This window comes from Taeniopygia guttata, chromosome 15 (genome assembly GCF_048771995.1).
Source record: "Taeniopygia guttata chromosome 15, bTaeGut7.mat, whole genome shotgun sequence".
NCBI classification, from domain to species: domain Eukaryota; kingdom Metazoa; phylum Chordata; class Aves; order Passeriformes; family Estrildidae; genus Taeniopygia; species Taeniopygia guttata.
This window is the reverse complement of record NC_133040.1, coordinates 2,654,434-2,668,859: the sequence shown is the minus strand read 5'-3', so window position 1 is coordinate 2,668,859 and position 14,426 is coordinate 2,654,434. Positions and strand designations below refer to the sequence as shown.

The 14,426-nt window shown below is 43.5% G+C and overlaps 1 protein-coding gene across 1 annotated transcript in view; it reads left to right on the top strand.

Moving 5' to 3' along the window:
* Positions 1-845: 845 nt before the first annotated feature.
* UPB1 (beta-ureidopropionase 1) overlaps positions 846-14,426 on the top strand; it is a 28,968-nt gene continuing 15,387 nt past the window's right edge. Inside the window, exon 1 of the mRNA XM_072936194.1 lies at positions 846-886. Within this exon, the coding sequence (XP_072792295.1) occupies positions 861-886 (26 nt within the window). The 5' untranslated portion in view covers positions 846-860. The remainder of the gene's footprint in view (positions 887-14,426) is intronic.

Below are 14,426 nucleotides of genomic sequence, written 5' to 3'. Positions count from 1 at the left end.
ACTCAATGCCACAAGTAAAACTGAGACTCAGCTGCTTGTTCTACAGCTGTGTCCTTTCTGAAGTCATGAGAAACAGCATTTTGGTTTCCTTCCAGAGGAAATACACAATAATATCCCTAACTTGCACTGAGGCCTTCCAGTCCACTGAACTAACTCAGCTAGCATTCATCTACAACAAAATCAAACCCAAGATCCCCTATTCCTTATGGATTAAGGCAATACATAAGAATCAAGTCTTTTGATCAGAAACACTTCTAGCTTCCTTTCTCTGAGCACTTGCTTCCCAAGCAATTTCTCTCCCACCCTAAATTCTATGTCTGCAGGTGATCCTTCCTTTCCTGCCACACACCAGACCTAATGCACGAGAAGTTTATCCAAGATGCAAGGGCTGCCTGTGTCTTTCCATGGTTCAGAACTACCTGCACTTTCAAGGACTGCAGCACCCGTGTTCCTGTAGATTTTCCCTGTGTGGCTGGAGAAGATGTGCTCTCTATGCTAACAGAAGTCTCTGATTCCCTTGCAGGAGGACCTTTCTATCAGCATTTGATTTGGAAACACTGTGTGAGACATACAATCCTCCCTGGGAGAGTTTAATGCCTTCTTCCTGTCAAAAGCATGAGGCTGTGTCCTGGGGTCGGGATGTCAGTGACATGTGGCTGACACTGAACACTGAAGCCTGTGTGTCAGTCAGGTCTTGGAAGAGCTGTGCTCTGTATGCTGCACAGACACGTTCACAGTCTCCAAAGGGAGGTCCTTGAGGACAGAACCATGAAATCAGTGTTTTCCAGGTGGCTGTGTTCTCTCCGTGCCAGATGAATCCCAGCGCTGTGAAATGTGTCCTTGTTCTTCTTCCTAAAGAGATGTATCTGCTGATGTCAACTTCCAGGTAAGGACACATAGGAACCTGCTCTCCCTCAGCATCTGTGGCCTTTGGCCTCTGCTGGTAGTCAGACATCCCAAGAAAACTAGAAGCGACCTAAACCCTTTTTTTTTTGCTAACCCTTTGCCAGTGTTGCAGATAGAGAAGTAATGGCAGTTTTCCAGCAGGTGAGACCCTCCAGGCCAGCTAAGCAGACAAGAAAAATAAACACAGGAAATATCATCCATGCAATAAGATTGCAGAGAAAGGAGAGGCTGGGAGAGCTTTGTGATGCTTGTGTGTTGAGGGGAAACCCAGAGCTTGGAGCTCTCTCCAACAGGAGCAAGCAGATGTTGAACCTCAGCACAAAGGAAGGGGTTACTGCCTGGACAGGGGAGAGGAGAGGAGAGAAAAGGAGTTTTCTGCTTTGCCCAGACAGAGCAGGGGTTGCCCTCTAGGGTATGGAGTCTGTGGGATGAAGATCTTGGGTCTAGATGTGGGGTGAGTTAGTGCTTTGCTCCAGGGCAGAGACTCTGATCAGCTCTGCTCTCTTTTTCTGCCTCAAAAGCAGTTCTCAGTCTCAGTGTTGATGGAAATTCTGCTCTGTCTCACCTGTGAAACCCATTCCCTGAACTCTTCCCTTTGTGTCCCATCCCCTCAGATCCAATGGGCTTTTTAGAGCCTTCACCTGCTCAGTTTACCCCTGGTGGAATGGCAGAGCAGTATTGTGGTGAGGCATCTGCTGGCTCCATCCCTGTGCTCAGTGAGATGGAGAAACCACCTGTGGTGCCCAAAATAGCCCGTGCCTGGGCACTCCAATCCAAGTGGTGTTGATAGTGCTGGGGGATTCCCATGCCTCATAAAGAGGCTTTTGTTGGGAGGATCTAAACTGAGCTCCAGGCCTTGCCAGCTGTGGAGAGAAGCAGATGGAGCTGCAGCATAAAAATAGACAGAAGCAGACTTGTTCTGCCTCTTTTCTTCACCAGCTCAAAGTACAGCCCCAGAGGTGCCTGGTCAGCAGAACCAGAGCAGAGAACTGGGTGTTTTGCAGCTGCCAGTCTGCCTGGAGCCCATTAGCTATTGTCAGAGACAGAAATTTATCTCTTCTCAGTCCCATTGCCTTACAGCTGCCATGTGGACAATCTTGTTTGCTAGCAGCTGTTGGCAGCATGTTACATCCCATTTCCCTGGGGCAACAAAAGCAGGAGAATGGGACATTTCTGTAAGACACCATGTCCCTGAAAGAGGTATTAGTCTGTGGCTATGTCCTCTGAGATCTCTGTTCAGCACTTTAGGAAATGTGCTGAAGACTTGCACCAGTGTGTCAGGGGCTGTTCCAATAGCTGACTGGTATATTTTGCAGCATCTGAGACCTTTGTGCATTGCACATGGAAATCTCACCTTTTCCCAACCCCAGCTACAGGGGGAACATTTTGGACTGATACTGTCTTTGTTGTTGCTCCAAGTGACTTGGCTGCTTGTTTCAATGCCATAAGTTCATTACAAAACTGAGGTTAAAACACCTTCCAAAGGCATCTGATGCTCATCAGTCTTGGTCTCTTATGTAGATTAAAAGGAGATGTCCCCTGTGGGTACCTCCAGGCCCAGTTGTTCATCCCAGTATCTTCCATCTAAGATTAGAATTTTTTCAAAATATTTCATTTTAGATTAGATTAGAATTTTTTCAAAATATTTAATTTTCTCTAAAATATGATGGTTCTTGTGCATGGAAGCAATTGAGAGGCTGCACCAATATTCAGTGCAGGCAGGACATGTCCCTGTCAGTCCATCAGTCCCGTGTTTGCATAAAATCCCCTTCCCACCTGGCATCGCTACTCCATCCCTCCCCGCTAACTGAATAAGGGGCATGTAGATGTTTCCTGAAGGGGCTTTCTAAAGGCACTAATTTGATACACACAGGGCACCTTCCTGTAATGAATATTCCTGAGGTAAGGTAATTGAAGCTGACTCTGCATGGCTGGCAGAGATCAGGGATGAATAGGAAAAATTTTATTGTTCCAATAAATTCAAATGTGTTGTATCTCTTTATGCTCCTCAACTTCTACCGGTGTTGTTTGTTTTGAAGGTTGTTTTGAAGGTTGTTGCACTCTTCCTCTCCTCCTCACTTTTTTTTTTTTTTCCATTTCATCTTGTGAATCTGTTCTGCATTTTCTTAATTTTCAGCTTTTTGTTTCTTTGCTGGTTTCTTCTCCTCTGCCTCATGCTCTCCTGCTTCCTGAAAAGCTGTGTGCTGCAGTGCTGAGGCTGGCCATACCTCTCCACACTGGCATCCAAGGATATACTAGCTGATTCTCTGATATTTCTTTGTGCCAAATACCAGCAAGAAGAGAAGAGGGAGAAAAGAATAGCATCACTGGGAGAAACCGGGTCAGAGGCTGAAGCAGGTGTACAAACGAGGCCCTTTTGATAAGAAATCTCCAAAAGACTGCAGAGAGTTTCTCATCAGGAATATTCTCCTTGATCACAGACACCTGTGCTCTCATTTGGTGCTGGGAGTCAGGAAATAGTGACAGCATTGAGCCTTTCCACTTATTTACAGCATTTCCTTTTGCTTGCTGAGGAGCAGAAAGGGTCTGAAGGGCTTGTCTGAATAAGTCTGATTTGCCGAGTAGAGGCAATTGCTGTTCCTATAGCTTGGGAAGCACATGGCAGGGGAAAGGCAACTTCTGGAGCCCAGAGACTGGGGGTTTTCCTCACACATCTAGAAACTCTGGACTGACAGAACTGCTGACAAGAACCCACCAGTAACATCCCATAAACAGACTAGGAAGCATCTGCCCTGCATTTCAATGGTGTAAATTTGACATTTAACCCCTGACTGTTTCTTTTTTTTAGCTGCTTAATGTCTAGTACTTGGAGGAATGTTTCAGCCACTAAATTGATGGGATTCAGCTCACAAGATTGTTCATCTCTAGTGACTGTCATGAGAGGTCTCCACACTTCATGGGGGAGCTCAGTGTTGCCTCTATTTCAACAGTCAGATGCTGGGATCTGGTGAAACAGAGCCTTCACAGGAAATTCCAGCAGCACTGCAGGAAAGGTGGGATCAAAACTAGGGGCTCCAGCAGTCCAGTCCAGACTGCTCTTGCATCTCCACATGTCCAGTAAAACCGTAGATACAAACCAGAATCAGGACTAAATGCGTGCTGTGATCTCTGTGTGCTTGGTGCAGCGCAGCAGGGGAAACCCTCCAAAACACAGCCCTGCTTAAGCACCTGATTTGGGCAATAACTTGGTCTAATAATTCAGCAGCATTTTAACCACAAGTGCACGTGTATATTGGTACCTCCGTTTTTCCAGGTGGCCACCGGGGGTCATTTTTCTTTTGTTTTGCATTGTCGAACTCGGACAGGATGCTCGAGCTGAGGACCGGAGCAGTGAGTGCTCCCTCTGCTGTCTGTGGTCTTTCAAGTTGCTGGCTAATCTGCTCCCTGCTCAGATTAAATGATTTGCCGGGCTGGAGATGACACGAAGCTGTTTGGTCTGCAGATGGCTCTGTAAATGACCCATCAAATACATTTATTGCTGTTTATATGCATGTCCCAGTGTGACTCACAGCCTGTGTGTGACCGTGAATTCAGGTTTGGACTGAGCGTAATATCCCAATGAGAAGGGATGGACGTGTCAGTTTTGTATTCAGTTGAGGATGGACTGGATTGGGGGACACTCATGCAAGTGGTCTTTCCTGAGGAGGTGACACAGTGTTGTGTCATTCTGCATGAGACAAGAGGAAATAAAATCCTGTTCAATTTGGGGTAAATATCTCAGGTCTGTAAAGCAGCTTCTTCTGTGGACTTCTCTGATGGCTTATTTCAGGCAGGTTTCTTTACTCTTAAAGGAGAAAATGATGGAGACTCAGACCAGGACAAATTACTTGACTCAGCATCAAGACTAAGGCCCTTAGGGAGGTGCCAAGAAGTCAAGGGGGAATGGGGCAACCACAAAGGATTTTTAAAAGCAATTAAGCAATTTAAGAGCAAAAGTGTCTCTAAATTACTCTGAATGTTGTGATTATTAACCCTGGTTATTATTTGTATGGGTGAAGATAGAAAATATTCTGGCTGTTTGAACTGGGCAGTGCTTTGCCAGAGAGCAGCAGCAAGTTGGGGGGCAGCACTTTGCTTTGCCTTGGACTTGTGTGGCTTCTCACTTCATATTTATGAGGTCTCTTTTGGTTTTTGCAGGGTCTTCCCATTTTTTTTTTTTTTTTGTTTTGTGGGTTTTTTGGTCCCCTGAGCACTCTCTGTTTGCAGACCCCATTCTGGAATTGTGCTCAGGAAGACATTCCTGTGTTTCTCAACTGTAACATAATCGATCCTTTGTAATGGTATTTCACTTAGTTCAGGTGCCCCTGAAGGATGAGCAACAAGGTTTTCTGGCTGTGATTGTTTACTGGCCTGGCAACTAATGAAAGTGCTATTTTTTCACCTTGGTTAAACTGCAAACATGTCCCTAAACTGCAAACATGTCCCTGCATGTACAAGAAGTGGAGGTTCAATAAACCCAAGGGGCTCATTGTTAGGCAAGGTAAATCATCCTGAAGGCTGGGCATTAGATGGTTTTCTACATTTAAAAAAGGAAATTACCTTAAATATCTTTTTTGTTGTTGTTAAGTTTGGCCCTTGCTTTGCTAGCAGCTGTACACATTAAACAAGCTAAAATAAAATATAGCATTAAAAAAATGAGATATAGAAATAAGAGGAATAAGAGAATAAGAGGAATAAGAAGGAATAAGAGAAACAAGCAGCAATCTGATCATGTATCTGAGTTCATCCAGACCATATGGAATTGTAAGCAGGCAGCTAAAAGACAAAATGATAGTAATTTTAGAAGTTTTGTTTGAGTTTATGAAAGTAAATGAGAACATACTTATAGGCCAAGTACATGGATGAGAGAAGCTGAATCACTGGCAAATCGGAGGCAGGAAGAAAGAGGTGGATGCAGAGGTCAGGACTGGAAAGGGTTATTGCCTGGGATATGAATATTTTGTCTAATGGAAAGGTGAAGAAAGGCCACAGGCATATTAGTTATTTGTAAATTACCCTATGCCTTCCCTCCCTCTGCCCAATTTCAGCCATTGTGTGGAGCAGGCAGCAATATGTGTGCATGCTGCATCCATCCATCTTCATAATAGCTGGATTAAATTGCACAATCTTTAGGAATATCATTTGCAGGCAGCTCTTACTGGTGCTCCCAGCCTCTGTCCACTAATCTGTGGCTCCAAGGGCTGGGCACATTTTGAAACTGTGGTGAGACAGAAAGTATTTGTATGCTGCTGCTGCTCCTCTCACCTTTATATTCTATTATTCTGCTAAATCATTGCTTTGTAAGTAAGCATTCCTCTAGGACTGGTAATTCAAGATCTTGTGATTCAACATGACTAGAGCATGATTCTTTGTACCTGTAGGAAGTGAGGAATGTTCCCACTCAGATTTTGCTTATATCCTTGGGGAGAGCTTCCACTAAAAACTACAGCTTTGTATATACAGAGCTTCCCAGTGGATTGGTTTCTGAAGAGATCTTGCTTGCAGTGGGAAATTACACAATGCTAGAAGGAAGCTTTGAAGACCTGCAATAATTTACATTAAATTAGGCACGTAAGGTGACCAGAGAAGCACAGATCAGCAGATGTGATAGTCAGTGTATCATTTTTTTGTACACTGAATGCAAGGTCCAAGTGAATCTCTAAAGTGTTGCAATTCCTCAGGATCACAGCCTAACTGGATGTTGTTTTGCAATGCTGAGCAGCCCTTCAGTGTAATTGCTTCTTCCCTCCCAAAGCCTGAACATCTGGATTTATAGTGACAAAAGCAATCCAGCAAGAAAGGGCATGAGAAATGGTACCCCTGTGGATTAGAAGAGATACTAGATATGGTCTGAGCTACAGCACATGTAAGACACTCTCTGACATTCCCCAATTGTCCCATCCCTCAGTAACAGTTCCACTGCTGCTCAAAGGGACTGCTCCTCAGCCAAAACATCTCTCAGAGGTGCTCTGCCATCATCTAAATGGTGACACATCAGCCACTTTCAGCAGGAACTACTGATAACAGCCTCTACCATTTTTCCCTAATACCAATTTATTAATTACCTTTCTGTGTTTTAGGTGCCTTGTTGGTTAATTTTCATCTGCCCACCTCTCTGGGGAGAACACACAATCCGTGTGTTACAAGATCATAAAAACTCTATAGCTGAAGGGGATGCAACAGTAATTGAGGTGACCACTGTCTCTTCCTGGGACAATTAGGATTTTTAGTGTCTCTTGAAGAAGCTTTATGGACCCTACTCACATGTCGTCACCTCTGCCTGAAGTCCTGCTAATGCTCTGTGGAGTCAGAGTGAGGAGTGTGGATGTGTAGATAGGCAGATATGTGTTCTTCAGTGCTCCTGAGTAATACAGGAGGAGGCTGTGCTAGAGGGGCTTCCCAGGGAACAGCCTGGCTTGATGAGGGCTTTTAAAAAATATCTAATTTTATTCAGTTCTTGGAACTGAGCTGATGCTGGTGACTGTCATTATGCCAGGCCCAGGAGGAACTGAACTGTGTCAACCTATTTGTGAGTGACTCGCTTGGGACTGCTTCCCATTGTGGAGCAGAGGATGTAAAGGGTGAGTGAACAGATAGCAAAAATCTCCAGGCATGCAAATAAAGGGGAGGGGTATGCATTTTTTTCCAGAAACACTTATTTTTGGTATGTAAAAGAAGGATCCTTTGTTCAGGGTATTTCTCACCCAGACTCACATCTTGGAGGAAAGCAAGAGCCAGTGCTCATGGTGTTAGTGATTAAGAATTCCCACAGGAGACCCAGTGTATCTCTGACGCAGGCTCATTCCTTTGTGTGCTGGCTGCCTCCATCCCCATCAGTGAGGCTTTCTCTGCCTCCCTCTCTTCTCCCATTGCCTTCTGCCCCTACCAACTTGAAACAGCATCTTTTGAATAAACTTTGTTGACAGAAGCTGTCTTAGTTGTAGATGCTGCAGGGGTTGGGAAGGCTCCTCAAGCAAAGTTCAGTCCTTGGGGTCATGGAAACCAGCCAGGAATTTCTGCTCTCCCATTCCCAGGGGCATGAGGAGCCCATAGAGGAAAACCAAAGGTGACCATTTCCTCAGTTTAAATGTCATTGACCTGAATTGCAGATGTTTTCCAAGACTTTTTAAGATCATGAGGGTAGTTTTGGAAATATAACGGGTATCTTGATGGAGGATCATTTCAAATTATAGAGTCCTATAAAACAAGATAGGAAATTTTTATTTGAAAATAAGAAAGCACCATTTCATGTCTTTTTCAAGTCTTCACAGCTTTTTTTTTATCACATCGGATACAAGGGTGCAGCTTGTTCATTGAGGGAGCTGGATATTAAATGGCCAGATATTATTTCTTGAAAGTATGAACACAGAAAATCAAGATAGTCTAAAATGTTGGCTATGTGCTATAGGATCACTGAGGATAGTGTGTTATTCTGAAGGAGAAAGGAGGTGACAGTGGGACTAAAGCTGCCTCTTTTCTGTAAGGGTGATATCTTAACAGCTCTCATGGGAGGAAGGACATGTTCAACCTAATAGGATAATGGAATAATATGTTGAACATATCAGCTTTGACACAGACCATCTGGTGGCTGTAGACACAAATAACCTAAGGAAAACAAATTTGAAATGTTTCAGGAAATGGCTATATGCATGCAGCACAGTGGGGGAGCAGGAGGGTGCCTGTGTGTAGAAGGAAAGAGATAAAAGCCCGTCTCTTTGGCTGTGGGAAGAGTGTCTCACTCATTCCTGGAAAGGACTACATTCCATCCTTAATGATATTTGGGCTATAAATTTAGTACTGACATCTCCTCTGGACCCACAGAACTCTGCACTGTGAGGTTGGACCAAAGGTCTCATATGGAGTCTAGCTGGTAAACAGAAAAATCCCCAAAGCCAAACAAAGAATCTTTCGACAGTAACCATTGGAAGTTTGCTCAGAAATTGTTGGTATGGTAACTATTGCTCAGCAGGGAAACTATCTCCACCAGTAGGTCATCCACAATCTCTTCCCTTCCTTCTTCCTACTGCCTTTGTGTTTCTAACACATCCTGTCTTCTTATCTCTGTCCAGTGGTTTAAATTCCAGGGACCTGCACATCACTCAAGTCAAGTTACGTGTTGTGTCTTGAGGAGCACGTGGGTCTGTTCTGGATGCACAACCTGCCTGGCACATTTCAGCTCCTGTGTGACCACAGTAAAACATGACCCAGAGGCATCACTCCCATCACTCTGGGTTCCCCCTGCTGTGGCTGGGAACATGTCACCAATGACAGTATCTGTGACATAAACTACTAACAAGCCTTTAAAAGATGCTGAAAATACCTAAAATCTTGCAGAGGCAAATCAATCCTTGCAGATCCCCTCTTGCCTTGGTGCACAGGTGCTGTCTCATTTGAAGTTTTTGGTTTGTGCCATTACAAGTCCGCAGACATTTGTATGGGCTCAGGAAGGACAGTAGAATGTGTTACACTCTTCATAAACACACCTTCCTCCTTCCTCATGTGCCAGCAGCACGTCAGCAGCAAGTGTAACTTTCCTGTGCAGGAATGGCTTTGATAAAAGGTACACTAATAAGATATACTCCATTGACAAGTTATTTCTGGCACAGACAGAGCTGGAAGGAAGTCAGCATTACACACAGACACTCTTTGGCCTGGGAAGGTCTGAGAACCCTTTAAACACTTGGATCAGAAATTGCTGTTTTCCTTTTATCTAGGAGACTTTTCCTTTCCTGTTGAGTTAATTAAACTTCTGTTTTGTCTTCCTCATGCCCTTTTGCCAGCATCTAGGCTGTTCATGAAGACACCAGTTCAATAACCATCATTTAGAGTGTCAAGTTTATGTTCCTACTGCTTGTTTGCCAAGTGCAGCTGCAGCCGTCTGCCCAATTTCACATGTTGCTGTGAGCCAGAGATACTGGCCTTCACTACACAAATGTGCCATTGAGGTCTCACAGCATCCCTTCCATGAGTTGTCCTTAAAAGATGGCAAGTTTTGTTGTCTTCCCACTTCTCTGAAGAAAGGGTTGATTTACACCAAACAACTGATTGCAGTGAAATCTGCAGTCCAAGTGAGATATTGCTTCTGGTTAGTGCCCTGTATTCTCAGTAATATCACAGATATTCTTACTGTGGAATAAAGTATGCACTCAGAAATAAACTCTACAGCAGATCAGGTTATTCTCAAGCAGAAGTTTCCAGGCTGGGTGTGTCAGTCCCTGTGTATAAAACCTCTGAAATCCTGAGAGACTGTGTCTGGGTGTCAGGGTTATGGATCAACTCACTGGGCAAATTCAGTTGAAGGGCTGAAGCCCCTTTGCCACTTCTTAGCACAAACTTGTGCTCCTGCATCAAGGTGCAGCAGATGGATCCCACAGATGCTCCTGTTTTTCTTCCCTTTCCTACCACTGAAATCACTCTGCAGGTCTAGTTCCTTCTGGTCAGTGGGAGCTGTGAGTTGAATGGCTTTGGTGAGAGACTAATGAGGAAGTATTTTAATATGGAGAATGTCCTGTCTTTGGGCCAGCCTGTGCAACCTGCACTGGAGGTCCTTTTATACAGGGCCTGTATGAGAGATCTAACATGTCTTCCCTAATGATTCCAGTGGTTGGAAGGGTCTCATTCTCTGTGAGAGAGAGCCTTATGGTAGTTTTCTCAATCTCAGCATGAATGCCTTCCAAGAAAAGCAAGGTGTTGACTGGTAGTGAATGTTGCTGTTCCTTTTGTGCCGTCAAGTGTGAAACTAAAGATTAATGTAGCACTCTATTGACTGTTGTGTGCAGGTTTTGATCTGCCCAAAAAATATTCAGTGCATCTCCTAAAAGTTATCCATTTGGTGTCCAGTTCAGTGGGCAAGTTCCGGCAACAAACCTCTTCAAGGCCCTTGTTGAGTTGCTTTGAACACCATCAAACCCCACGCCATTCAACTGAAAGCCAGGGCAGTGTATTGAATCATTTAATACCACTTTGCCACTGGCCTGGTTCTAGGTGAGAGCTTTGGTTAACAGCTTAAACAAAGCTCTCTCCTAGAAAATAATGGGTCTTGGGGCCATCTAATAGGCTCACCTGGAACAATTTGCAGGTTTTTGCATGAAATAATTTTTCAATTACTTTTTTTGCCCTTAAGGGCAATATAAGGCTCCTGTATTCTGCATTCAGTTTTAACTTGGATGGCTCTGAGGTAGCTCTTTGGTATTATATTACAATCAGATCCCTTATGCAGGGTTAAATGACTGAAAATTGTCCTTTTCAGAATTTCAAACAAACTCCCACTCCTTTCAATACAGTATCTCTATCAAAAGCTCTTCCAAAGTTCATACAATTCACATAGAGCTTCCACTCAGAGGGGAACTCCTTGAGGATTTTCAAGGTAGCCCAGTGATAAATTCAAGCCCATCTTTCTCAAAATCAGATCACTCAGTTCCAAATCAGTTGTTTGCTAATTCCATTTTCTAACAATATTCTTGACAGGAATTGGGCAGTATAGAAATGTCACACTCCAGACTCTTTCTCATCTCTCCAGCTCTTACACTTTGAAATACCTAGTTTCTGCAAGGATTGAAACAAAAGATCTTTTTCCTCCTGTGAGGGGAGGGACATCTTCCTCTTCCCACATTATACCTAAAATTCATTTTGGTATAGACTACTACTCCCTTTGATGAAGCATTAGAACTCTATTTATAGTAGGTGCCTAAAATTGGGCTTCCTGAACCCGTGGAAAACAAATGCGCCAGATTTTATTCTTTTGTTCTTTTAATAAACTGTCCGTGAGATTCTTCCCCTCCCCTCCTTTCCTGCTGGTTTACTTGCATTCTTATATGTTCAGTGTTTTGCTCTTCTGTCTTTGTTCCAGTTTATCAGCAATTTACACACAGTTGTTTCCCAGACTCCATGATTTCGACAGCAAAAATAACACTGACCTTTTGAGCCCATGAGCAATCATGTTGGTGGTAATTTAGCAGAAAGTTACAGTAATGAATAAGAACTGTGCTCTTAAATGTTAGATCACTAAATGTGTTTTATGAGTCTTTATTACTTCTTTAATGCACTTCCTGTGCACCAGGGAGACAGCCATATTCCGGAGGAAGATGGAGTTTTTAATTGGCAGATTAGCCAATTTGTGAATCTCTTCTGCTTTAAAGATACATTTTCAGGTGTGATTCAGTCAAGTAATCAAGGAAAGTGTTTCTAGCTAGAAAGACAACAGCACTAACAACAGAAGGGATCTTCCAAAGATACATTAACTCTGAAAACTGTGAGCTGGGCTTTTCCTGTGGGAGGGAGGGGAGAGTAGCTAAAAACTTAGATTTCACTGCCCAGATTTGGGGCTGCCTGGGGACTGCTTTGGTCCCAGGCATGCCTGAGAGCAGACAAAGTGTATTGTCAACAATAAACTTCCTCAGTTTTCAGCCACTTCCCCTCACCCAGCCTTCAGAACAGCAGGAAGCCAAAAGCAGAGGGCACAAAGCCAGCTAGATGAGGTTTGTAATCTGGCTCTGCTGCTCTGAGGTGATTGTACCTATGTGTTGCAGAGTTCACAGTTAAGACAGGTAATCTAAATGCAGGCTGCAATTTTCCATCCATATCAAAATCCTCAGCTCCACTTTGGCTTAAGTTTACATACAGACCCATTTCTAAAACTGGTAACAGTGCTTGTAAGGATTTAAGTAGAATTAGGAAGAGAGCTTTGTCTGTAAAAAACCCAAACCCCAAAAGCCCCACCAGAGCTAAGTGTTATTGGCAAGAGGTCATGGTACAAAGGAGTGACTTTAAAACTGAGAATTTTGGTTTTCCTGCATCACAACACCCTTAAACCAACGCAGGAGAGACAGGAAGGCTACCAATTCCCTTCTTTTAGCTGTGTATTAAGGAGCCTGAAGCTAGTGTTTTATCTTCCCTCTATATTTCAGACCTTCTCCTCTCCTACACTTCTATTATGCTAATTTCCCTTCACTGCCTGTCTCTTACACTTGAAATGTTTTGAATCAGGTGTGTTTCGAGATAATTGTGTTATATTTCCACATGAAGCAAGGGAATTTGTATTTGAGGTGAAGCAAAGTAAAGACCTGATTGCAGTAGAGTTCAGTACTTTATTTTGTGGCCACTGGAATAGGACATTGTAGAAGATAATTTTAAAGGGTATTGCAGCATTAAAAAAGCAAGCTTAGACATAGCACCAACATCACCTGCCCTTGCAGGACACATCTGTGTCCACCCAAATCCCTTGATAGGTGTTAATGACCAGAAGCATGACACTGGGGGTATCTGAGGGCGGTACTGGATTAGGGACATGAGATATTAAGTTATTTAGCTGCTCTGGGGAACTCTGTGTGACCAATTTCAAGGACTGACATGCAAAGAAAGTGTCAGAAACATGATTCACATGATAATAGTAGCAGTGTTTGTAAGAAGTTGGGTGTTTCAGAGGGAGTACTTACACTGCTACTGCCTTAGGAAGGACAGACAGAAATGCTGCCTCTAGTCCTCCCTGGTTTGTGATGCTGTTCAGTCTTTCCTGCTATCTTGGGCTACAGCAAAAAGACTTTGTTTGTTTAAATCTTTTCTTGGGTCTTTCCCAATTTTAGCCTGAACTCCAGATATTTGGCTCTTAAATTCATTCTCCAGGGTGCTTCTGACTAATGCCAGGGTGCTATTGTGGGGTTTTACAGGAACTCTTGGGAACAGCTGCAGCACAGAGTTGTGGACCAGCACTACCAAAGCCCAGTTTTAGCTTTTCAATGGTGTCTGTGCAACGCAGGGTTTCAGCACAGAAACACACAAGAACTGGTTCTGTACAGGCTGCACTGTGTGGTCTTGACTTCTACACCCGACTTTATGGACCACCCTGACTGAGGGCAATAGAGATGAAAAGCATGTGCACTTCAGAACTGTTTTGCAGGAATTTCCCCTCGTTTTGAAGTGCTTTTGTTCCATAAAATACTTATTTCCCTCTAAATCAGTTATTACTGTTTGGGTTCATACCAAAAGCTTCAGCTGTTTCCCAAAACAATTACTTGGTCCAGGTAATGCAGAACTGGGAAGAAGTTTAAATACAGAGGTTTGAAGAAGTCAGAAACAGAACTGGGATCTGGATTCAAGCATCCTACTTAACAGATAATTGCAATGACTGAGGTAGAACGTCCAGACTTAAATCCAAGCCCTCTAATATGCTTTGTCTGGGGTATGGAAGGCATCTTCCTTTATTAGGTTACTTTCCTGCTCAACATTAAAATTTCGTGCTTTGAAGGTTTATTGTGTTGGCTGGAGTAATACCTTTATATACACACAGTCCCTATGGAATAGCCTGGTCTCCTTTCATCATTATTAGTAATTCTAGGCTTGTCATTTCCTATTCATGCAGTCTGGACCTCACTGCGTTGTTGCAGGATGGTTGATACGGTGCACAGGAAATGTTCTGTTTTTTCAGGTCTCTACTGTTCCTAAGTATTCTTTTCAGGGGCTTCAGTTTTATTGCCATGAGGTCCATTTCCTACATGTAGTACAATTTACTAAATTACAAATAA